Below are 26,819 nucleotides of genomic sequence, written 5' to 3' on the forward strand. Positions count from 1 at the left end.
TACGTCGTCGGACCATCCCATCAAAAGAACGTTACCAGGTAAGAAAGTAACTTGTTCTTCTCCACCTCCTACCTCATGCCCAAGGTAGACCACCTTACTCTGACCAATTTGACATTTACTTGCCTTTATGGTCAGATTGGCCCGTCCAAGAGCCTGCAGAACATACCCTAAGTGGTTCACATGTTCTTCCCAGGTTTGGCTGAATACTGCAATGTCATCCAAGTATGCCATGCAGAAGTCCTCCATCCCATTCAGAACCCGATTCACCATTCTTTGGAATGTAGCAGGTGCATTCTTCAATCCAAAAGGCATAACCTTAAATTGGTATAAGCCAATTGGGGTAGAAAATGCAGTCTTCTCCTTGGCATGGTCTGTCAGGGCTATTTGCCAATAGCCTGACGTAAGGTCAAATGTGCTGAGGAACTTGGCTGAACCAAGTCTATCCACCAACTCATCTGTCCTTGGCAAAGGGTGGGCATCAGTCTTGGTGACTGCATTAAGAGCTCTATAGTCCACGCAGAATCTCAATTCTTTGGATCCTGCCTTTGGTACTAACACAACTGGGCTAGACCATGGGCTAGTAGAGGGCTCTATTACCCAGAGATCAAGCATCTTCTTGACCTCCCCTTTGATGTGGGTCCTTACATTTTCTGACATTCTATATCCTCTGCTTTTGACTGGCAGACAGTCACCAGTGAGTATATCATGCTGTCCCCAAGGGGTCAAGCCTGGCGAAAGTCAGAACAGAGAGGCAAACTGATTTAACATGGCTTTGCACTCTTCTTGTTGCTCAGGTGTCAGATTTGAAGAGAGATTTACTCCTTCAATCTTTTTTCGTCCAAGGGTAAGCCTTTGAGGAGATCAGGTAGAGCTTTGCTCTCTTCTTCCTCTTCTGTTGAAGCTAGAAGCAAGGCTCCTACTTCAGGTCTGGAGACATACGCCTTTAGTCGGTTGTTGTGGAAGACTCTAGGAGCCTCCTTGGGATTGCCCAAGTCCACCAGATAGTTCACCTCTCCAGGTTTAACCACAACCTTGAAGGGTCCCATCCATTTATCTTGCAAGGGCCTCTGCCCTGTTGGGATCATAACTAGAACTAGCTGGTCTTGAGTGAACTCAACTATGTTAGCCTTCTGGTCATGCCAATGCTTGACCAGGATTTGTCCAGCTTTCAGGTTATCACTAGCTTCTGCCATCATTTGTGACATTCTCCTGCGGAGACCTATCACATAGTCAGTCACTCGGACTGGCTTGGGGGAAGGAGCACTCTCCAACCCCTCCTTGATCAGGGCCAATAGACCTCTGACCAGATGGCCATAGAGAAGTTCAAAGGGAGAATAACCTAATCCCTCCTGAGGGACTTCTCTATAAGGAAAGAGAAGGCATGGCAATAGAAGGTCCCACTTTCTTTTAAGAGGATCCTTTAAAGCACCTATCATGCTCTTCATGGTTTTGTTGAACCTTTTTACCAACCCATTTGTCTGAGGGTGGTAGGCGGAAGAGAACTTGTAAGTAACTCCACAGGTTTTCCACATGGCTTTCATGTAGTGGGACATAAAATTCGACCCCCTGTCAGAGATTACTTCCTTAGGAAACCCAACCCTGGTAAAAATACCAAGGAGGGCCTTAGCCACAGCCTGAGCTGTAACAGTCCTCATAGGAATTGCCTCAGGGTACCTAGTAGCATGGTCTACTACAACAAGGATAAACCTGTTGCCTGAGGAGGTTGGGGGATCAAGGGGACCAACAATGTCAATCCCTACCCTCTCAAATAGGACTCCCACAACTGGGAGAAGCACTAAAGGTGCCACATTCTTGGACCCAACCTTACCAGAAATCTGGCAGGTATGGCAGCTCTTGCAAAACTTATCTAACTCAGCCCCCATCTTTGGCCAATAAAAGTAGCGTGAGAGCCTTTCCTTGGTCTTCTTGAAACTCAAGTGACCAGCCAAAGGGATCTCCTGGGCCAGTTGCAAGAACTGTTGTCTGTTTTCTTGAGGTACTACAAGCCGCTTGTAGTCTCCAGGTGGAGACTCAGTTGGTTCACTGTAGAAGAGGCCATCTTCCCAATGCAACCTATACTTCCCAGGCTCTTGGCTATCAGCCTGATAAGCTGCCTGTTGGCGAAGACCTTCCCGAGTTGGACATTCTCTCCGTCCCTTCTGAAGTCCACCCTGTTGGGCCCACCTTCTGCCAGTAAAGATTGCAGCTCAGGATGGTCAACAGGATCCAGATCTCCAATGAGTTCTTGGCCTTCCACTAGCTCTTCTTCAGAGTCTAGCTCCACCATACAGGGTTGTACCCCCCTCTCAGCCTCAGCTGGAGGTGGAGTTACAGGTGTAACTTTGGACAACCTAGGGGAAGTCCTGGTTGGAAGCACTGGAGTGCTTGCTGTTGGCTGTTTCTTGGAAGTCTTGGGTTTCCCCTTTGCTTCTTTTTGTTCAGATATAGCAAGTTGTAACTCCAGTGGAGTAGGAGTGATATCTTTCTTCATCATCTCCTTGGGAGTACCTCTCATGGTTCTCTCCCTTGCAGGTCTGGTGAGCTCATGTAACCTTTTACTAGGAGGTCTGGGGGTATGTGACACTACTCCAAGAGTTTTCAGGTCATTACCCAACAGAACCCTTCCTGGTACCTCACTTTGTATGCTGACAGGTATCTTCACAGTCATGTCATTACACTGGATGAGAACTGGTAATTGGAGAAGCATCTGTACAGGCCCTCCAGCTAACTTGGTGAGGCGTTTGGGTGCCTTAGCAACATCCTCAGCCTGAAAAAAAGATTTATCCACCACAGTTATGCTGGCCCCAGTGTCCCTAATGGCAGGAGTCTCCTGACCATTCACCTGGACACTGTCCTTATAATACTCTTTAGTATTATCTGGGATAGAGTTATAGACATCTAAATTCTGTTGTTCCCACAGACCCGGAAACACTAAAGAAACACTGGCTGAGACTCCAATGGGTTCATCAGCCAGCAGTAGAAAGTTTCCACTTGCCATTTGTACTTCCTCCTCTGGAGCGAAGGCTAAGGAGACAAGTTGGACCCCTGAAGGTTTACCCTTACATCTGGGATCTCCTTTCACATCGTCAGGCGAGCCACAAAGCATTTACCAAATGCTTTCTGGAATGGTGGCTTGCTCTGACCTCCTTCTGGTTTACCACCAGAGGGTACACTACTCTGATTTGGTTTCCCTTGTGGTTTACCCTTATTGTTCTGTTTGGGGCCCTCTTTGGGATTGGAATTATTAGAATTCTCTTTGTAGTCCTTTTTTGGCTGCTTCCCCTCATCCTTTTTCTGAGTTACCCCAGAGTCCTTGTGAGTAGCCCTGTTGGCAACCCACAAGTCAGCAGCCTTAGCTAGTTTTCTGGAATCTAATTCCTTTGAATCAGCCAAGTGCTGCCTGAGCTCAGGAGAGCAGGCATCATACATTGACTCCAACATCATAAGATTCTTCATTCCCTCATAAGTGTTCACCTTGTAACCCGTAATCCATCCCTCTAAGTTCTTCAAACTTTCACTCACCCAGGTAGCCCAAGGGGTACCATCATGCTTTTTGAGGGTCCTAAACCTCTTAAGGTACTGGGAAGGGGTCTTCCCAAATCTAGCTATCAAAGCTAGTTTCACACATTCATAATCCTTCTTATCCTCCTCCCCCAACTCCATTACCACATCAGTTGCAACAGGGGGGAGCCTAGAGAACAACCAGGAAAGTAACTAATTTCCTGTAATGTTCTGGAGCCCATGATTATATTCAAACAAACTCAACCAATCCAACACATCCAACTTAGGCTCATACATACCCACAAGCTCTTTAGGCATCCGGGGTCTTTTGGGACTGGAACTCCTAGAGGATCTAGAGAGAGAAGCATTTTCCACAGACCATTCATTTTTTCATCTCTAACTCATGCTTGAGCTCCATTTCCCTGAGCCTTAGTTCTTGATTCAGTTCTTGGTGTCTTTGTTCTGCTTGAGTATTAAGTCTCTTAAACTCCAATTCAAGTTTCATTTTCTCTAGTTCCAGATATTGAGGACTAAGTGTGGGACCTGGTAAAGGTCCATTAGGTACAACTGGCAGGGCAGGTAGAGGCCCATGGGAGAGAACTACATTATCTTCACCCTCCTCTTCTGCTTCTGACTCAAGGTTATCAATACTAGGTTCAATATCAATATCATTGCTGTTATCTACATTTGCTGGAGTGGTAGGTTCCTCTGAACCACCATCCAGACTTTGGTTTGCTAACAACCTTTCTATTAGCTCCATTTTCTTGCCTTTAGTCAGGAGATTCTTATGCTTACAGAGAACTCTTAAACAATCAGCAGTTTTTGTAGCAAGGGACTCTTGACTATAACTTTCCATAGTTGACAGGTTTAGAAAATAAACTTTTTAGTACTAAGCTTTGTGGTTAGTTGCACTAAGGTATCTATAAGCACACTAAAATGTATACTCAATACAAATCCCACTGCTGTACACCAGTATTAGGCAGAGACCTGTGCAGTTCCCTTAGGGACCACTGCAAAAGGCTTAAGACTACAGGTGTTGGCAGTAAACCCAATTGGTAGCAGTCTGTACCACCCAGATTTACCTGGTAGCTGTGCCTGAGCAGCAAGACTTCTCTCAAGAAGAGTTAGACAGTATATAGAGTATACAAGATAGATACCAAAATACAGTAGCACAAGCAAACACTGACCAGAGCTTTGGTATCAAGTATATAATTATTTATTTAAAGACACACTTAGAGACATTCTAGCTCTATTATTGTAAGCAAGTTCAAAAACACAGTCACTATTAATATATATACATCCCTTATTCCTTATTAGACAAGTCTTAGTTAACACCACTTTTTTCCAGACAGAGGTGAGCGCTTAACTAAAGATGGCACTCCAATAAGTTAAGAAAAAGGGAGGAAAAAGGCAGAAATTAGGAACAGCACACAACACAATACTTTAGAAGCACTCAGCAAGGCAGGAAAGTCAAAGTCTACTTGTGAGCAAAAAGTTCAGAGGCCAGGCTCCCTCTTGGAGAGAGTAGAACACCAATGCGCCAAGATCACACAGTTTAAAAGGCTTGGAAAGTCTTGCAGAGAGTTTAAAAAGGAATCAGTTCAGCTCAGAAAAGTTCAGTTAGCCAGCTTAGGGCCAACCCAAGTGGTAAAATGAGGATTTATGAGACACCCCACCCTGACCGTTGCGAGGGAGGCCAAGCGGACACAGTACCTTGAAAGTGGAGAGAATCCTTCAGCGGGGGCAGTTGTTCCTGGCAGTGGATGCAAGTCGCGGCCTCGTCCAGAGGAAGAGAAGATCTCGACGTGGAGGAAAGCTGAAGGTCGTTGCACTGCCAGGGAAGAAACCAGCCACAGAGTTCTCCGGTTAAAAGCTAATACCCTTTTATTTGCGGTAGTTGAAAAACGTGGTATCCCGGTTGCCGGGGTTCTTGGCACAGGCAAGGTGGCCACGAGATGATCCGGGAAGGCGAAAAGGCGGGCAAACTGGTTATCCCCACCAGTCAAAGGAAGAAGACTCTTCGGGATGACGATCTCCTCTGTCGTTGGAAGAAGTGGTAAGACGGTTCAGCAGGGCTCCACCGGTGGTGTCGTCGTTGCAGGTCGGCTCAGCTTCTCCCTCTTCGGATTCTTAGGTTCTGTGGCGACGTCTGTAGTCCCAGTCCACAAAGCCCTGCTTTTATGCAGAAAACCCCCATTCATCAGTCCTAGCTGTCACTCAAACATGCTAAGTGGTGAGCCGGGCGGCTCACAACTGGGCCAATCACACAAGAGTGCGACTTGAGTTGCCGAGGCAACTCAGTCCAGGGTGCCTAAACCCCCCTCGCACACATCCTGTAGACCCAGACAGAGTGGCACCACTTTTGCTGGCTTCTGTGGAGAAGCCCGCCAAAAAGTGGAACAAAGGGCTCGACTTGGGTTGGAGTTACAGAGGCAAACACAAACACCATTTTAAAACCGAGTCCTGGCGAAAAGACCCAACCGAATAAATATTAAATAAAAAACCCGGCGGTATCTTTAACATTGCTCCAAAAAGTGGTGTGTTTAAAATGAATGGGAAAATCCCATAGTAAATATTCTTAAGGAATATTTTGCGTGGGAACCACTTCCACCAGCCAAAAACTCGACGAGGGGGGACTGCACAGTGCCCCCTCGAAAAACAGACCCAGGGGCAATCCAATTACCCCTACCAGTACTTCCACAGTATGATGGTTTGTACTAGTTCTGTTCCCAATTTAAGACTAGTAAAGTCAATGGTGACTTTACATGCCCTGGGACACAGTAGTCAGTCCCAGGGTATGGAGTCTATGTTTGGGGGTCACTATGACACCCCTGTGTTACTGCACTGAGGGTGCTGTGTAGCACACTTACCAAAAACCACATGAAACCCTATGGGGTAAAGGACCCCATAGCCCATAAAACACATCACAAAGTCAAAGGATATCTCAAATCATGTCTAAGAGTGGGAGAAAAAGAGTCTCACTCTTAGCAGGAGAAAAAAAGAAACCCCAAAAATCCAGCAAAGCTGCTGGGGGACTCACTAGGTTTGGGAAATTAGCCTTAACAGATAATTCTCCCTAACAGCCGGGAACGAGCGGTTGCAAGAGGCACATCTCGTGAATCCTCCTGCGGCCGACATGTGCCGGGGAGGTGAGGCACCGAAAGGTGGGCCCTCGGTGGGGCATTCCCATGGCCACGCCCCTGCACGCTATACGAAATTTAAAGGGGAAGCTCAATGTTTTGCTGCCAAAGGTTCCGGTACCGTCCACATGTTGGGGGACACCCACAAGGGTGGAGGAAAGGGGACGGGATGTACGAGTATGGCAGTGGTAACAATGGTATAGAAGGAACAAGGTCGTGGTGAGGTAGTCCTGGCCATCAACGGCTTCTCTGATGGGGTGCCGTTGGACGGCGATGATGGCCTTCGGGTAGACGACCTGGAGTGAGGCTTGGTCGTCGACGATGACGGTCTCATCAATGATTTCGACGATGGGCCTGTCTTGGACCTTTAAGGTGAAGATGAAGAGTGGCCACCAGACTTCGACAAGGACTTAGAAGATGTTGCCTCCATGTGGCGATGGAAAAGGCCTTGGCTCCCCTCCTCTGCCAACACCCCTTGGGTACTGACCTTTGGTGAAGACTGGTCCCTGTGCGAGGATCTGTGCTTGTTGCCTGAGCTGTCTTTATGCTGCTTCTTGCTGGTGGCCAAGACTTCATGCAACCAGACCTCTGACTAGAGGTGGTTCACTGCCCCATCCAGCCCTGCTCTAACAAGGCATTACTACTTACTGAGGCAGAGTCCGAGGCCCCGCCGGTGTCCTCGAACCACACAACGAGACGCCAGTGATGTTCCCTCAGCGTCTTGTTGGAGAACGACTGCCAGATTTTGCAGTCCTGGATGACATGATGAGGATGAAGGCAGTAGAGGCAACCCTCAAGGTGATCATCCACGTATACTTTCCCCAGTCCACAGCAGGCACAGGCTTTGAACAGGCTCTTCCTCTTGGGTTTCGCCATGAGGTAGGCCCAACTGCGCATATGAAGCTTCGTCTAAGATTACCGGTGGTGGGAACGGTCCACAGAGGTAGCACTCTTGCCGCCAACTCCGGTTGTCGAGTAGACGTCGAAAAATATATAGTTTTTGTAGAAAAATGTTGAATTCATTTTGTATTCATGGAAAAGTTTAAGAGATAATGTTTGAGAACTCCTTACACTACGCGTGGTAAATAATCTTAAAATTGCTGACAGAGGAGGAGTTAAGGGAGGTGTTCCTATTTGCGTGAGCAGTATGGCCCAAAATTACTATGCTAGAGCACAAAAGTGACTGAAAGTTTTCAGTTTAAATTTAAACTGCTCTATGTTACCGAGGATTCCCAGCCTGACGGGGAAATATTCAAAGCATGTGAATCTATGAAAGATTCCAATGCTGGAGAACCGGAATTGTAGGTAAGTAACTTATCCCATGTACATTGTACTCGCATGTGTCAGTTATCAGTGAGTCCACTCGTTCTCACCAGCCTGACTGGGAAATATTCAAAGCATGTGAATCTATGAAAGATTCCAATGCTGGAGAACCGGAATTGTAGGTAAGTAACTTATCCCATGTACATTGTACTCGCATGTGTCAGTTATCAGTGAGTCCACTCGTTCTCACCATCTCTGTTACATCAGGTTTATTTCTTCTTGTATTTGTCTGGGATAGAGCTTATATGGTTGCCTTAGTGCATAGCGTTTCTTACCTTAACGGTATTGAGGCGGGGGAGGGGCAGTCGCCATAAATGATATATTCATCTGTCTCTTGACAATACCTGTTGCTGTTAACCCCTGGCTCCTATAGGGTAACGAGGGTCTAAAGTCGGGACCCTTACTCACTCTGGGCTGACCTTTAGGGGTGGAACCTTGATTAAGGATCTCTCCATAGGACTATCCTAGTGTTTTGTGATTGAGTTGAGTCCTGTTATGAGTGTTATCTAACTTTTTGACTTTTAGTAATCATAACCACTGGGACTACAAGTCTCTATATAAACTTACCCAAAGAGTGTATACTGGTGACCTTCGACTTGGACTTTATAAGAGTTGGTGTTGCAGTGTGGGGACTCATTGTAGCCCTAGACCATTCTCAGACCCATTCCGAGACTAAGGGTTGCCGCTCTGTTATCATACCTTGATTGGGTTTAGCTAACCTTAGAGTCTTTCCTGTTCACCATAATAGGGCGGCCTCACAAAGTCTTCCACCAGGGCTGATTTTGGAAATCCATCTTAATGATGGCCATCTCACCATGCCATTTTAATCAAAGTATTTAATTACTTTGTTTTCATCAAGTAGCCTTAGTCCATGGCTAAAAAATTGCTACATACAGTTGATTGTGTGGGCAGTCAGCGGAAGTGAGCAGTGTAAAAGACTGAATGTGTTTCTTAGGGCAAAAGTCTCTTAAAAGGTGAGTCAGGTACATAGAAGGTTGATTTGTAGAACACTCTTTCACCACCCATATGGGTATTTCTGTACTGTAGACAGTAAAAACAAGTTTAATGTTCACAAACTCTATGGTACTCATTCATTTAGTTTGAGCTATTGGGTGTCACTTGATACACCTATATGCCAAAACTATTGCATTGGAGTACAGATAGGGAGGAAGACATGAGGAGGGACACAGAGTCTTTAGGTGTTGTTTGTTTATGTGCCCATGTCCATGCTAATCCCTATGGCCAGTTACACCCATTCCTGCCTCTGCCTACCCAAAACACATCTTCATGGGAACTGTTTGAGCTCGCTTTAATCAAGCCTTATCATCAGGCTTTGCATTCAAAGTACCTGCCAGTGTTTGTTCAAAGCAGTCTTCTGAGAGTTAATGACTTAATTGAAGTTGTAAACCCGCTGCTGGAGTAATAAAGATATCTTATTTTTTTATTTATTTAGATTTGTAAAGCGCACTAACAGCTTAAGGGCATCGAGGCGCTGCTGCATGAAATCGTCTTAGTTGCAATTAGGTTACTTTGCTCATGGTTACAGTGAACGTGCCAACCAGGCTTGCCTTCAGCCACTCAATTTAAAAGCACTCTGTGTGTCCTCACTGATGTGCAGTTAAAAACCAGCATTGGCAAAGCCAACAACTTTTTCTTGCGCATACGTTTTAAGCTTTTGCCAGGCACTGCTATTAGATGCCAATGGGTTCATAGACATAATTTCGAATACAAAATATTCGAAAGTCAAAAAGTCGAAAAAAAAATGTCGAAAAAAAAAATGTTGAATTTTTTTTTAATGACGTTTTTTTTCGAAATGGGGGGGTTCCCCCCCAACCCCCCCTTTTTTTATTTTTACCTATTTTTTTCACAGAAACTAGAGCCAAAAAAAAAATATCAAAAAAAAAAACAATTCGACATTTTTTTTTTCGACATTTTTTATTCGACTTTTTTTACTTTCGAAATTATGTTTTCGAAATTATGACTGGACACCATGCCAATGCACTCGCACCATGTTGCATCCATCTGCTACCAACAATAGGTAGTTAATACCACTACGGCTATGCCTGGCAAGTGCCTTTCCCATCCCTACACAAAAGCCCAAACTGTCTGTTTGTTTATTGATTTTGTATGGCGCGCCAAACCCAAAGTTAACAGGGCGCTACAGGTAACAGGAAAACACGATTGCCTAAAAACTTAGTTACAAGGCACAGCATAAACATAAACATTACATCAATTACATGCCAGTGTCGAGTATAAACGTATACTTGACATCACGATAAATCAGTTAAAGAATATACATATGTACAGTCAGGTAGGTTAGTGGAAATGGGTTGGTCCATGGTTAATCTTGGGGGTCTTTGGAATGTAGCCATGCCAGTATATTTCGTCTAAAACTGTAGTAGGACTGGTCTGTTCTGATGTCAAGTGCATTCCAGTATTGGGCCGCCTTAACTGGGAAGCTACTGCCACCTGTTCTTTTTAGCCTAAATTTAGGTATCTGAAGGCAGTAGGAGTTGGCAGTTCTGGTGGGGCGAGTGGAGGTTTTTCTCACAATTCTTGCTACCAGGTAAGGGGGGGGGCTGCATTGTTAAGACATTTGTAGGTAAGTGATGCTGTCTTAAGTGAGATTCGGTCGCAGATTTTGAGCCATTTGTTTTTTCTTCTAGTGTTAGAGATGTGTTCTTTAGAGGGTACATTGAGGGCAGTCCTGAGGGCGTTATTTTGTAATGTTTGAATTTTGTCAATGATGTATTTGTTAGCTCCCAAATACAGAGCATTGCAATAGTCAAGTTTGGAGAGTATTAGGGCATTGGCAATGATGATACAGCTGGCTTGGGTGAGGAAAGCTCTACTTGCCCTAATGAGCTTACAGGTGTAAGCTGTAGACGATGCAAGGGAGTTAACTTGTTTCTTTAGTGTTAGGGTTGAGTCAAGGTGAAAACCTAGTGTTTTTACTGTTTTGGAAACTATGATTATATTGCCATTAATGTTAAATGCTGAGTAGTCGGGGCTGAGTTTTTTTAGGTTGGTAGTGGATCCGAGAAGTAGGATTTCAGTTTTATCATCATTCAGGCATAGTCCATGGGTGGCCATCCATGCCTGAATGATGAGATATATTTTGTTTACCAATGCCGTATCTGTGTCTAAATTGCCCGAAAGGGGATTCAGGATCTGGGTGTCGTCTGCGTAATTTGTGTAGGATATACCCAATCTGTCCAATTTGTCAAATAAGGGCTTGGTAAAGATATAGTATAGAGTTGGCGGGACGCAAGAACCTTGGGGTACACCGCAAGTTATTTTGATAGGGTCTGCTGATGCCAATGTTGAGAGAACTCTTGTTGTGCAGTTGTCCAAAAATGATTGGATCCAGGCTGTAGCCTCATTTAAAAAGTGGGCAGCTGATGCCAGGTGTTTGAACAGCCCTGGGTGATCCACCAGATCAAAGTCCTCCGACAGATCAAGGAGAAGTAGCATGGCAGTGTTTCCCTTGTCATTGAGTTCGTCAATCTGTACTTTAAGATCAATTAAGGCAGTTTCTGTGCTGTGCTGCGGTCTGAATCCTGATTGGCGGGTGCCTAAGAGTTGGTTAGTTTCAATGTAGTGCTGGATTTGCAGGTATGCTACTCTGTCTATTATCTTGAGGAGAAATGGTACCGTGGTGATGGGTCTATGGTATCCGGTCATATTGTCGAAAAAAATAATTTCCAATGCCATTTCATAAAAAAAAATGTGCTAAAAAAAATGTTGAATGCATTTTTTTTGTTATATTTTTTTTGGGTTAAGCTAGTAAAAAACTGTGTAAATAGAAAAAAAAACAGGGGGTTGGGTTGGAACCCCCCATTAAAAAAAAAAAACAAAAAAAACAATTTACATTTTTTTCCTGCCATTTTTCGTTCGACAAAATGACATCCGAAAAAGTGACATTTGACATAGTTACTATAAACCGGGTCTATAGTTAGTGGGAATGGCGGGGTCTAGGGTTTGCTTTTTGAGGCGGGGTAGGACCCAGGACTCTTTTAGGTTACTGGAGGAAAAGGAGGCATTGATCAGTTTGGTTATGAAGGGGGGCTAGGTCTCTTGCAGCATCCTTAATTAACTGGGCTGGGCAGCTGTCTCCCTTACAGTTGGATGGTTTGAGGGAGGCAATGATCTTTTCAGTTTCCAGGATGGATATTTTTGGGAATTTGAAGGGGTTGAGGCCGGGTGAGTTGGTAGTCATAGGGATAGTGATGAGTGATGTTTCATTGGGAGTTAGGGAGTCTTTTTTTAAGGCAATTTTGGTTTGGAGTAACTTAATTTTATTTGCTAGGGCATTTTGGATGCTGGTGCACCATTGTTTGTCTTTGGCAATGTTGTCGGGTGGTGGTACGGGGGATTCCAGCTCCCTTAGAAAGGCAAATAATTCTCTAGTGTTGTAGCTTGCATTACAAATTCTTTCATTAAAGAGATTTTTTTTTGTAAGTAGGATTTCTTTTTTGTATTTATTGGCAAAAAAGTCTAAGTTGCAGTTTATTCTCTTCAGATGGGGTATGGCGCCATTTAGACTGTAGTTTCCTTTTTTGCATTCTTAATTCTTTTAGATGTCGGGTGAACCAAGCGTTTAGGTGAGCTTGTTTACTTTTTTGAAGTTTTAGAGGAGCAATGGTGTCTAATGCTATTTTCATAGCATTATTGTAGCTTTCTATTAGGAGCTCAGGATGCTGGTTGTTTGGAAGAGCATTGATAGTAGGTAGTAGCAATGGTAGGAGATTGTCTGGAGTTAAGTTTTTTTTTACTCTAGTGGGTAAGGGGGTGCCATTATTTTCTCTTTGGCGGTTTGTATATTCAGAGTTAAGGTAAAGTTGATTAGGTAGTGGACTGTAAAGTGTTGAGGGGTCATTTTGGTGATAGCTATCACAATTCAGGGTAGCGACCAAATCCAAGGTCCTTCCTTTGTTGTGAGTTGGGGTGACAACTTTTTGGTTTAGGCCGTGTTCAGCTAGCATAGTGGCTATAGATTGGGCTGGTTTGTCATCTGTGTCATTAAATCCTTGGTTGAGGTCGCCTAATAATAGGATTTGTGATGAGTCTTTGGTGTTATTAGCTACGAGACTGGATTGATCCTCTTCGAAAGTCCCAATGGGGCCAGGTGGCCTGTATATTAGGTAGATGGTTAGTGTGTGGCAGTTAGAGATGGGAAGTTTGGCTATGAGGAGTTTGCATGATTTGAGAGGAGATGAGGCTTGTAGTCTAATAGCAAGGTTGGTTTTAGCTATGACAGCTAAACCCCCTCCTTTGCTGTTAGGTCTATCCATTCTAAGTAATTGGTAATTTTCAGGGATAACTAGTGAGAGTGCTGGACCTGCAGCTTCGTTTAGCCATGATTCAGTGACTGCCAAAAGGTCAAGGTTATCAGATGATAGAGTATGTGCTATTTCAGTGGCGTGGGCCACTAAGGACCTGGGATTAATCAATGCACTATATAGTATGGTTACGTTAGGTGTATTTCGGATTTTTATTGGAATGAGTTTGTGCCGAGTAGTATTGTTGCAGTGTATAGTTAGGTTGGGATATGGCTTGGTGAACCGTGGGGTAAGTTTATGATGGGGTTTAAAGGCTTTGTTGCTATGACAGATGGGCTCATAAAGGTGGGGTAGTCTAGCTCGAAGTCTGTTGTTTCTGTCCATGGTGGGACACGGTACGTATTTATAGGAAGACATAATGATGGCAGTGCTGAATATGCTAAGGCACAGCAGAGATGCTATCTGGGTCTTATTAAGGCACATCGTAGTGGGTAGTAGTGGAGAGCAAGGTAGTTTAGCGCAGGTTAGGCAAGGGGCATGGGTGAGTACCAAGTGTACTAAGTTAAGAGCGCAGCTCAGTGTCTGGCAATGGGGCTGTTTCCACGGGTGCACAAGTGTAGCGGTTAGTTATTTAAAGTAGGCAGGTTCGCAGTAGCTGACATAAGGCATTGGGCAGTTTTAGGGCCTGCAATAGCTAACAGAGGGCTGTGTCAGAGGGGCACGTAGTGCTGGGAGACTTCACTGAGCTGACCAAAGGTCGGAAAGGGTCTCAGGTAAGTAACAAAATGCAGTGGCAGGCGATCAAAGGGTCTCAGGTAAGTAACAAAATGCAGTGGAAGGCGAGACCAAAGGGTCTCAGGTAAGTAACAAAATGCAGTGGCAGGGTAACAAAGAGTCTCAGGTAAGTAACAAAATGCAGTGGAAGGCGACCAAAGGGTCTCAGGTAAGTAACAAAATGCAGTGGCAGGCGACCAAGGGGTCTCAGTTAAATAACAAAATGCAGTGGCAGGTGACCAAAGGGTCTCAGGTAAGTAACAAAATGCAGTGGCAGGCGACCAAGGGGTCTCAGGTAAGTAACAAAATGCAGTGGCAGGCGAGACCAAAGGGTCTCAGGTAAGTAACAAAATGCAGTGGCAGGGAAGCAAAGAGTCTCAGGTAAGTAACAAAATGCAGTGGAAGGCGACCAAAGGGTCTCAGGTAAGTAACAAAATGCAGTGGCAGGCGACCAAGGGGTCTCAGTTAAATAACAAAATGCAGTGGCAGGTGACCAAAGGGTCTCAGGTAAGTAACAAAATGCAGTGGCAGGCGACCAAGGGGTCTCGGGTAAGTAACAATGTTATAGGCAATGTAGAAATACAACAAGCAATTGTGCGCCTTTGGGTAGCAAACAGCAGTAATGGGCACATGTAATAGCAGTAATCAGTTAGAGTGCAGTGCAGCGCAATGACCACCAGTTATGGGCATTACAGAACAGCATTAGGTGAATTGTGTGCACATTGTGCTACTACGAGCGGAGTGGAGCATAGTAGTGGCACAGTATATTGTCAATTAACACAATGGTAGTACGGTTGATGTGCATGTAGATGGCTCGTGTGAACATGCATAAATGCGGCAGAGGCATGGGCGTCACTAATGGGCTTTGGAAAGCATCGCAAATATTCAGTAGAACAGTGCGATGTGCAGCACTGCTTGGTTTGTGGATGTGCAGTGATACACTTTGAGCGTGGCACAGTGGATAGGCAGATGCACAGTGCACAGGTGGGTAGATGAGGTCTGTACCTCAGTGTCTTACTCACGTTGTTGTTGATCTGAGGGTGTCCACAGGCAGTGGGGTAGGTAAGTCAGCTCGAAGTGGATCAGCGTATTATTTCAAATCATAGGGGAACAGTAGGGTTTTATGCCTTGGCTCCTGGTGCCAAGTGGCGAACAGGGGCAAACAAGGGCCTTAGTTTCGGCCTTCGTTGGAGGCCGCCTGTGCTTCCGCCTGCCGGCGGATGTTGTTTGTGCATTGCCAATGCTTGTCTACCTTGTAAGTTAGAGTAGACCTGCCAGTATTCGATGATATAACCATGAGATTAAACATAGATCCCTGTAGTGTATTAACTAGTCCACTGAGCCAGTTCTTTTTGGCTTCACAACAGCAGCAAAAAGAAACGCTGTCATTAGACATGTTGATTGGTGGTTTAATGTATCAAACTGTGTTACTAACAATCAAATAGTTGTTTTAAACAGCGAAACACATTCTGCACCCGAAACAGAAACCACAATTGAAGTTTTAGGTATTAACATATTTCAAGACAGATTCTCTTGAGGGTAAGTCAGTTTGTCTTGCCAACCACCTGAACATCTCAAATTCAATCCCCCACCGCCCCTCGCAATCGAAAGGGTATCCAGTATTTTTACTGCGGAAACGTACCCACAGAATGTGTGTATCTTTTCTTTTTTAACAAATCTTTGCCGCAAATCTTTTGCTTTTGGGGGAAGCAATTATGGGATCTTGGCTATAGTTTGGGGTGGGTGGGGGGGGAGTGTTGTCAGTCTGCATTTGCATCAAAATATTAGTAAAAAAATGTACAGTTTAAACAAACAAAAAAAGCATGGTAACAAAATGTGTAGTGAAAATACATGGAACTATCCAGTCAGGGATGAAACTGCTTAAAAATCTATGGAAAGCATGCTATAACAGAGTCCCATAGTAATCCATATGTTTTCTATTTTGACTGCTTGCAAAGTCAGCAATCTACTTTTTGAAATGACACAATGATGGTTAGATACGGCACATAGTTTAATAGGTTTGCAATGTCTCCCTGTAAAGCCTTATGCAATGTGATACGATGGAATGTTTACCCAGACACGTGGAAAGAAGCCAAGATAGTAGTTATTCACAAAAAAGGGGACCGGTCCATCCCAGGTAAATATTGCCCAATTTCTCTCCTGGATTGTTCTTATAACATTTTTGCAGGGTTTTTACTCAGTGCATTGGAGAAGTGGGCGAGTTCTGCTAAAATGCTGGACTGCAATCAGTCCGGCTTTCATAAGGGCACCAACACAGCCCTTAACGGGTTAATTCTTAAATTGTTAAAAAATCAGGCTTTTCAGAACAAATGCACTTTCAACCATGCCTTCCTTGATATTAAAAAAACATTTGATTGTGTCGATCGCAAAAAGCTATGGGGAATGCTCAGGGTGTGGGGTAGCCCCGAGGACCTTATAATGATGCTGGAATTCTTGCATCAGGACCTCATGACTAAGGTTAGACTTAATAAACAGAGTTGCTACTCAGGCTGGATCGCTGTTGAATGTGGTCTAAGACGAGGATGTGTCCTTGACCCTTTCCTTTTTAATTTGTACATTCTTGGTATCAGGGAGGCATTAGAAGGTGCAGCGGGGAATCCCCAGAGACTGGGGCATAACAGTACCTCCTGTACACAGACAACCTTGTTCTAGCCGATTACACACCGATAGGACTGCAGAGGTCATTCCTGAGAGCCCAATTAGTTTTTTAAGGAACTGGGTTTGGAAATCAGTGTGCCTAAATCTAAAATGTTAATTCTGAATCGTAGAAAGAGAGGATTTGGCAGATCTGACTTTATATGAACATTCAGGTGGTAAGGCTACAGGTTGCTTCAGAGTTTAAGTACTTGGGAGTTACCATTGGCTCTAAATGCTCTAGGTTAATGGAGTCTAATGGTTTGAGACTGAACACAATAGCGGCAATTAGTCAATTACGCATATTGGACAGGAAGTATGGACGCTTTTCTCTGATGCCCGCTCTGAAACTGTATAATCAAGTGATAGACCCAAGACTGACCAGTGGGGCAGAAACTAAAGACGCAAAAATAGACTGGGAGAAGGAGGAGGCGTTCCTTTGGAAACGTATGCTGAGCCTACCGGGCGGAACTCCACTGGCTGCAATAAGGCATATTTTGGATTTCTCCTTGCTAAAGTCCAAGGTGGAAAGGAAAAGTATTTTGTTCCTGCGTTGTATTCTGTTCCCCCCCCCTGCAGCCACTCTGTTCAAGGATCTTAATTGCTTGCTTTTACAGGGTAATTGTGTTGTATTCGAGCAGTGGGCAAACTCTGCTTTCCTCGCTGCTGGTTAATAAACCGATTGAAGAGCTGGAGCATAATACAAACAAGGTCAAGAAGGTCCATTTTGAGGCAGACTGGATCAGTAACAGAGCAAAGCTTGTGGGTTACAAGATATTTGATAATTTCACAATGGATATTAAAACGTATAATGCACCACAGCAATGTTTGATTAGACATGCCTCCCCCTTTCTCAGAAAGTTCTGGTTGCGTATAAAAAACTGTACTTGTTTTAACCAACGATGTGATAGGGAGTAGATCTGGCCAGCAACAAGCTGAACGTATCGTCCACCGATATGGTGCTGGCCATATTAGTAAAGACTAACCTACCTGACTTCCCTACTTTGTTATTAGTTTATATATACAACCCGCCCAACGGTGTATGTAATAACATTTATCTTGCCACGGTTGCTAAAATTTTGGAGGAATCAGAGGCCAACATGCCCATAGTATTTTTTGGTGACTTTAACACAAATATTGTGTTACCTGAAAAATTAAAGTAAGGTAGACAATGTTCTGGGCCTATTGAACATGATCTTTCTAATACCCATGGAATACCCTGGGCTTGCCTGTTTCTTAGATATCACTGTAGAATGCTGAATGGCAACACTATGGGTGACGGCAATCGTAGTGCTACTCGTATTGGTGGTGCGAGTTTATCATTGATTATCTATATAATGGTGAATGATAAAGCCCATACTCTGGTGATTGATAGCGCTGTAGGCTGTAGAGAAGAAAGTGACCACCTCCACCTATAGATGCTGATGGGTAATACTATAGAAAAGATATTACATCAACTGAATGGCAATATTGGTACCAACAATGCTGCCAGTCGGATTACATGGAACCCTAAGAATCTAGAGAAAGCAATAGTGGTAGCTGAACGTGAACTTATTGGTTTCATTGACCAGCTGGCTAATACAGCTGATGAGAGTACTAATGGAATAATGATAAAATTTGAATATCTGACAAACAAAATTAAAGAAGTCTCTATTCAGAAACTGATGTATGCTAGCACCAGTGAAAGATGGAATCTTTCCCATCGCGAAAGAAATCGCTTTGACTGGACCATACATAAAGCCAAACAAAAACTTAGACAATCAATTAGAAAAAATAAAAATGCAAAAATGTTGATGCAACCAAGCAGATAAGATTGGTTAAAAAAAACAATGCACTAATTTGTTGCAACATTATCAAATACATACGTCTGATGAGACATGGCGTGCTATCGCTGAATGTGCTCAGAAAAACAATCACCAGGGTATGCGGGCTGTGATGAATGATACCAAGAAAAGAATTCTACCTGTAAACAGTGTTCCGGAAAGTGAATGGATAGCTCATGTTAAAAGGACACTGGTGATAAGAGATGTGTCGAATGATGTGGTGAACTCAAGATGGTATGGCAGCTATAATGTGATGAGTCTAAAGATATTGATAGAACAGCTACACACCTCCAGAGCGACTGGCCTTGAAGGGACCTGCAATGCACTGCTTAGGATGGCCCCAGAGAGACGGGCAAATGCGTTATGTTTACTGTTCCGCTGGATAGGACAATTTGCCATAAACCTGAATCATGGCGTCAAAGCGTAATTCTGCCAATACACACGAAAGACGATTGGAAAGGTCCAAAGAATTACAGAATGCTTGCTATGTTAGACATTCCCGCCAAATTATTTACTAAAGTCCTGCTAAATGAATTTAACGAGTGGATCATAGACAATCATATTTTACCATTCAATCAATCTGGGTTTAGAGCTAAATTCTCTACCATCCACAACATCTTGAATTTAGTGTCTGCAGATGAGTACTCCTGGGGTGTTTGGAAATTACCACTATATGCTGTATTCATAGACTTTACCGCTGCATTCGACACCATTGTGCGCGAAAGGCTATGGATTAAATTAAGAAAATGGGGAATACCTCCAGATTTATTAAAGATGATTCAACTATTATATATGGACAAGTCAGTTAGAATCCGCTTAGATGGGGAAGGGAAACTCTGAGCTAATCCTAAGTGTGCGTGAGGTCAAGCAGGGCTGCACGTTAGCGGCTACTCTTTTTAATCTTTACCTTGCTGACTTCCCATTAGAGCTATCTGCTATAAGTGCTGATGTAAGGATTGCAAACTTAAGTTAGGATGGTTAGACTATGCCGACAACCTTGTTCTGCTCGACTATACCCCCAACAGTCTACAAAATAAATTGACTGCTTTGATGCGGTTTGCAACAATTAATGGTCTAAAAATAAATATCGGCAAAACCAAGGTAATGGCATTCCTAAGGCAAAGTAAAACACACACGATCTAATAACTACAAATGGTTTGTTAATAACAAACAGATCGCACGTATGGAATGCTGTAAGTACCTAGGTGTCATCATAGACCATAAACAAACTTGGAATCAACATTGGTTGGAAACTAAAAAACGAAATTGCAATGCACTAAAATAGCCGGAGCACTGAGCCACTTTATTGGAAGACACAGAGGGTTCTAGGTTAACACTGTCTTATTGTTGTATTGCTCCAAAATTGTATCTCGTCTTTTGTATGCGGCTGAGATATGGGGTATGACTTTTAAAAAAATACATTTTAAGGGAACATTTTAAGAAAGCTTTTTAGATTGCCCAAATGTTTATTATGCAAGTATAACTTATTAGAATGCAATTTAAAATATGCTAGCAATATTTTAGAATATAAATTGGCCATGCTGTTTGTGAAATTGAGCTTTTTTAATAACAATACCTTTATAGTGGAACTGATGAAAGTATTCAATGAGGCAGACAATTACCACAACTTAAGGTCGATCAATTCACTATGTTTGACATATGTCAGATGGGTCAAAAAGAATGCCTCCACATGGCGCTACTACTCTCGCTTCAAAGTCAAAGGTTTACTTAAAATGGTGATGTATACCTGTGCAAAAGAACGAGATATGATCAACTCAGCCACCAAATCTAATATTGATCTATTTTTAGAACACTGGTCAATAGACGCAACAAAAAAAACAAATATCAATAAGCGTTTACCCATTGTACAATTGTTAGATGCTATTTATTGTTTAAATTTAATGAGCAAGATCCAATGGAAATTTTAGGAGATAAATTTGGGTTAGCAAGAAATTTGAGGCTATGTAAATTGTGTGGTACGGAGAATATTGAATCTGCAAAGCATCAAATGTGCCAATGTGAGAGTCTCAATCAGCGCCGTCATAAGTACTTGAAAATATATAATAACTCTAGCATGATGGATAACACTGATGTGATATGGAAAAATTTGTTAGAAGACCATGATGTGATTCTCATCTTTCATATGATGAAATTTTATGAGCTCATTCTAACCATTCTAAAAGAATTGTCTTTTGGTATTATGTTTTAATAAATGATGTATTTTATGTGATTTTATGCATTGATGTATGCATGGTTTTTATGAATTATATGAATGATATGTTTGTTATATGTAAAGCCACTTGTTGGCTATATGCATATTAATTAAAATAAATAAATAAGCTGAACATATGTGTCATTGTTGTAGGGTGGAAGTTGAAACCCTGAAACATTTATTTGTCGATTGTAAAACATTGTCGGGGCTCGTGAGGAGAGTTTTAATGGTTATTTCACTACTCGCCCGTTCTTATCCTGGCACTATGTATGGTATAATGTGTTGAATGAGCCAAACGATGGATTGTTAATCAATGCCCTACATTTCTTCAAGCTGCTTTTACCTTTGTACAATGTTTTATTGATTTAGCTGTCTGTTATTATGTGCTGAATTGCTTTGAATGTGTGTAAAGTTTTATGTTAACTAAATCGCACAATAAATAAATAAAAATAAGTAAAGCCTTATTATGCTCCATTAAATAAATCGATCACAGAAAGTCACAATAGCCAACATAACACTATCAACAGGCAGCATAGTACCTTGTATTCTGTAACGATACTGGTTTCCTGGAATCCAGTTAATACGGATTGTATATTGTGACTGAGCATTTACATATTTCAAGTTGAAAATGTATGTATATGAAAATGTATGTATAAAGCGTGATTAAGAAAATGGCATTGTTCAAATATTTTGATTTATTTATTAATATTCTTTAATGTTGTTTATGCCTATTGTCATCTACTCTATTATTTTTTAGGGTACTTTCTAAACTGGAGACGTGGAACTCAGGTAACTCTGTTTCTAGCAAACTATTTGTCCCTAAAAAATGAGTTTGCCTACTAGCTCTGAGAACAACTGTATTGCCTAATATTTCCCTTTACATTTCCAATTTGTTTGCAACGCCTCAAGTCCCTGTCTGTACTAGAAACTGTTAAATATCTTAAAGATCTAGTGAATGCTTAGAAGTTCATGCCAGGTAATGACAACCTCTAGTGGGACAGTCTGCACAAAAAGATAACCATTATTAAAAGATGGAGTGAGCATGGCGTGTGATGAACCATGTTATCACCTGCGCTGGGCATATGTTGTCTATTGATACTGAGTTTTGAGATTGGGTGCTGCATGTGCCTTTGTATGGGGCCACACCCTGGGGTGCCCCGAAGGGATTTACTTAAGTTTTTAAAAAAGGGCCACAGTAACTTGTGCTTGCAATGTTCATCACCGAGTTCTCTCCCATGTTTTATTTGCCAGTAGTGTGAAAAACAGAACAGCCAACATGTGTTTTGACCAAAAGGGTCTTTATTAAGGCAATGCAGTGTTACTGAGGTGGTCCACTACTTGGGGTTGGTCTTGTGGCTCAGGAGGCCGTTGGTTGCACAGGGTAATGGAGCACGATGATCAATTAGGAAACTAGTGGCTGAATGGTCTGGAGCGTGCAGATTCCTGCATTTTTTGTCTAAGATTGGCTGTAGTTTGAATCAAGTTAAAAGGATTTTGGTTGTAGTTTCAATCAAGTTAAAAGGATTACTGCATTTCTTGATGTTCATTTTTGACAATTTGTCAAGTCTTGCTGTCTATTAAGCAGCTGGGCATCTAATTTTCCCAGGTTCGGACTCATGTATGAATGCTGGAGCAAGGCCCTCTGTGTGTCTGGTGGCGGGTCAGGTTTTCCAGGAAGGACCTGCTCCAGCGTTATCAATGGTTAGGGGTTCTGACCTGAATGTGCGAACCAAGTTGCTTGATATGGCCTTTGATGGGGATCATCTCTTCGGCCCGAAGGCCGATGAATCCCTGGAACGGTTCAAGTAATCGAAATTTGCTGCAAAATCTTTGGGCCTTGCGGGGAATAGGCCGGCCAAGTAACCCTTCGCCTTTCGTTCTTGAGGCAGAGGTTACAGGCGATATGTTCCTTACGGAAGAAAGGCTCAGCTGCCGCAAGCGAAACAGGGCCAGATGTATTTCTTGCATCTCGGCTGGAGCAGAGGGGCCTCTAAGAGCCAGTCGACTTCATCAGCCACTTGGTTCTTTTAGGTTCACTGGTTGTTTCTGTTACTTCTGCGGAGCGAAGCATACTTGCACGCAACCCGGTAACCCTTTTTTCTTCCCCAGGCTTACCGGTTGTCTCCAGCGTGTACTGGCTTCACGAATGCCCCATCAAACGCTGCACTCTCGTTGTGTGGGCTTTGGTGGGGGGCGGTTCCTGCTGCTTTCTCGCTTTCCGCGGTGGACCGCCCGCACCTTGGTTTCTCCGTTCCCATGTCAGATTCACTTTCCAGTCGCCTGCCACAGCGTGATGTCTTCAGCGTAGTGCTCTGCAGTTCTACGGGTTGCATCTGGCTCGTATCTGAAGTTCCCAGCTTGCTTACTCATTTGCCAACAACTAGACTGCTGCGTTGTTCGGAGGTCTTCGTAATCCTCATTACTCTGTTGTTCTTTCTCTTGACGGTTGTTATGGAGTTGCTTTCTGAATGGCTTAAAGGACGTGGATATTTAGCATCCTGGGAAGTGAGTCTCACTGCTCCCTGACTCTTCCTAGCTGTCAATGCATTCTCCCTAATGGGAGTTTGGGGATTAATCACAATCGATATATCAAGATTTGGGGGATGAGTATAGCAATACGCCACTAAGGCACGAGGGACTGAGGAAACAATCCTAAAGGGAAAAGGTGGGGTATGTGTTTTCCTCAGACAATGCCCTGTCACTCTCCCATGGTGTACCTTCCTGTGGTATGGATCCCTCACAGAACCCCTGCCTAAAGTCTCCTCCCAGGTGGTCAGGGAAAGGCAGACGCTTCCTGATCCTGACCTCGGGGGTGGTGTTCTGTGGGAGGATCACCTGGGAGGAGACAATGCCCAGGGTGGTGAGGAGATCCCGTCCTTTAAAAGGAAGAACCTTTGCCAGATCAGATAATGGCCTATTGTCATTATTATGTATCTGAACCACATATAAGATCTGTGGCTCTGGGCACAAATGCCACAAAAACTGAACAAGCCTCAACAACTGAAAGACCAATCAAGGTACTTCAGGATAAAAATCCTCCTTTCCCCCAAAAGTTTAATGGAAGGGAATTTAGAAATATTGCCTTAAATACACTATTGTCCTCTATAACAACAAATTCAAATGGTTCATTCTTAAATGACTCCTAAGAAGTTACTAAAAAGAAGACATTTTGTTGTTGGGGACTACAAGTCCCATAACCCCATAAGTACTGGGACGAGGAAGTACTGTAGTTTTAGTAATGCAATTAAGCCTAATAGCCCAAACGTGGAGGCACCTGAGAGGCATTAAAGGCCCCCTCAGGTGCAGCCAATATGAAGGATCTGGAACTGTGGCTGGGATGGATGCAGCAGTAGCAGAAGGAAGAAGGCACAGTGTTGGCAATCCAGGCAGAAGTGGGAGAACCATCCTGTGAGGGTCCAGTTTCCCCAAACTCTGGTGTGTAGAGACTGCACAGTGAAAGGCGTGCAAAAAGGCTGCCTTTCCCCATGTGAGTCTAATTGCAGAGATTGCGTAGCGAGAAGCGTGTCAAAGATCATGGTGAGCAGCTGTTGTGAAGCCGTGGGTCTCAGGAGCGAGAGAGGCTCCTTAATTGAGTGACCAGACCGGAGACGCCTTCAGCGAGGAAGGGTATGGGTCCCAAGTTAAGCCAGAAGCCGTAGAAGTTGTGCCAAGTTAAGCCAGAAGCCGTAGAAGTTGTGCAACACATGGAGAAAGGAAAACGGAAGCCTGTGAGTTAAATCTGGTGTTCTGATTCTTTGCACAAGCACTTCCAGCAACAGTATCCAGCTTAAAATTCACTCAAATAACAGTAGAAGCAAGGCAAAGTTTTTTGTTCATTCTATAAAAATGGGACACTTGAAATGTAGCACTTGCGTGCGATCGTGTGTTTCTAGTTCACTCGCATAAAGAGCAAACACTATGGAAAAGCAAATGTTAAATCTTCAAACCTTTTAAAACCTATGAAGAAGTGGTCTCATGTGCCGAACTAAGTTTCTCATGGGTAGAGTGAACTCTGAATCCTTATTCACGCAGACAATTGCTTATTAACAGATGTCAAGTCTGGGTTCTCGGACTTCCACACCAGAGCGTTGGCTCGTGGTTGATGGCGCCGGGGAGGATGCGCCCTGCCTGGCAGCCAAGGAGCCCGACCGTGCCGGGGCGCCCTCACAGGACTTAGAAGACCGCTCGGACTTCTTTTTCTTCTTCTCGCCTGACGGGCTCTTCCCTTCCAGCCAGTTGGCGAGACAGAGGTGGCGATCCTTCATGGTCCGCTCCGACATGTTCCCACAAAACGCACAGTCCTTCTCCGTGTGTGTCTTGTCCTCATGGAGACAGTAGAGGCATAACGAATGCTCGTCCTCCTTGAAAACATTCTGAAGCTGGCATCCAGGGCAGGTCCTGAACAGCTTCCCGGGCATCGAGCTTCCTTTCTCCTGGGCCATGTCCGGGGTAGGCCTCGGAACTTCTGGAATCCTCCAAAAGTGTAACTTGGTGAAACAGATCCCCGTTGATCGGATGTAGAAACGGTGGAGCTTGAGGCTCTATTTAACTGAAAAATTAGAAAAAATCTCCTGAAAAAGCACGAAAACGCAGCAAAAGCTCGAGAGCTACAGCATGAGGACTCCCAACACTTGAACGTGCGGTAAAAATCTGAGGATGGCTGCCAGAGGCGGGGCTTAGGGAGAGGGCAGTCATTGGCTGGGGGCAGTATGACCCAGAGACCAGTGATTGGTTACTACTAAGAAAGACAGATCAGAAACGAAACTGATACTGATTTTTTTCTATACCGAGGATTCCTGGCTTGACGACGGGGAATATTCATGAGCGTGAATCCATGCTGGAGAACAACAGTTACAGGTAAGTAACTTGTTCCTTCCCTCTGCTGGGATCAAACCTAACAACAGTTCAAATCTTGCATCTCTGTTTCTTTCTCTGTTACTTTGTATCTTTAATTTACAGTTCTTTACAATGCTTTGCTTTCTCTCGCATCTTATCGACAGACGTGCAACCTTCATTCGTCGGATACCGTTGCCGTCAAGTTTCATTTAACACATACTGGACTTATTGCTTTCATCAACTCACCGGCTGTGTTAATTCCTTTTTGTCTTTCGCGGCTTTGATCCTGAAGTCAAGGCTGATACCACAACTGCTGCTGCACCTCCCCAACTCTGCCGTTCACCCACCAGGGTGGATGGTATCCTTGAAACACAAGAGGTTTTTCTCTTCTCTATGGCTGGGCTTCCTGGTGCAACTTTCAAGGCCACAATCTCTCGCCGAGGTGTGCAAGGTTTCTCCATACCTCGGTTCCGTCCCTCGGCCTATCGCTCTGCTCCACCTGGTTTGTCGTCGCCCTGGAAAAAAAGCTCCTTTTCGTGCATCCCCTTTTTCAGAGTGTGTCTCAGTGTTCCACCTTTTAACCTTTTGGGGAGAGATTATAGGTACCAGTTGTTTGTAATTAAGATCAAGTGTCTGACCCGGCCTGATCTTATTAGTGGGACATGTCCAATGTATTGCATGGGTGGAACTCCTTTCAGCCTCAGACCATCTCTTCCTCGGCTCACTGTTTGTGAAGGAAAGGGGGGAGGATCTGGGAAGTTGGAATGGCCTATAAAATAGGATGGGACAGAGGTATTTGGAAAGGGGGGATACCATGTCTCAAAATAGGGCGTTCCTCCCCCACTACCAGTTTTCCCCTCACACAAGTGATCCTCTCGCACTTGTCCACCCTCGTATTCTGGATCCAAAGGCGATGGCCATGCCCTGGCCACCTGAGTAAGGGATCCCTGGGGTCTAGGCAGTGAAACACCCTCTAGTTTATCACAGTTGGCACGCTCAACTGTTAGATCTTACGTGAGCGGTCTTTGGTCTCCAACGGAAGCCCTAGAACAAATCATTCTAATGAATAGTGTCCTCTCACAGATTCCTCATCTTGGATGTATTCTGCATCAACAGCACAACTTGGGAACAACTTTTTACCACCAGGGGGCGCGGTATCAGCGTTCAGAGCATTCAACACTACTCCACATTGACATTGAGTCCAGATGCACCGTCAATGTCAATATAAATAGGCAGCACCATGCCTCGTGACCTCAGTTCCCTTTTCCAACAT

General features: G+C 43.9%; 1 protein-coding gene across 2 annotated transcripts in view; it reads left to right on the plus strand.

Annotated features, from left to right (window-relative positions):
* The window catches only part of GSAP (gamma-secretase activating protein), a 2,819,616-nt gene that overhangs the window by 1,832,437 nt on the left and 960,360 nt on the right, over window positions 1–26,819 (plus strand). For both annotated transcript variants that reach the window (XM_069628052.1, XM_069628053.1), the window contains exon 22: window positions 21,468–21,499. In XM_069628052.1, the coding sequence (XP_069484153.1) occupies window positions 21,468–21,499 (32 nt within the window). The remainder of the gene's footprint in view (window positions 1–21,467; window positions 21,500–26,819) is intronic.

Source organism: Ambystoma mexicanum, chromosome 12, assembly GCF_040938575.1.
Source record: "Ambystoma mexicanum isolate Mex_15411 chromosome 12, UKY_AmexF1_1, whole genome shotgun sequence".
In the NCBI taxonomy this organism is placed as follows: Eukaryota; Metazoa; Chordata; class Amphibia; order Caudata; family Ambystomatidae; genus Ambystoma; species Ambystoma mexicanum.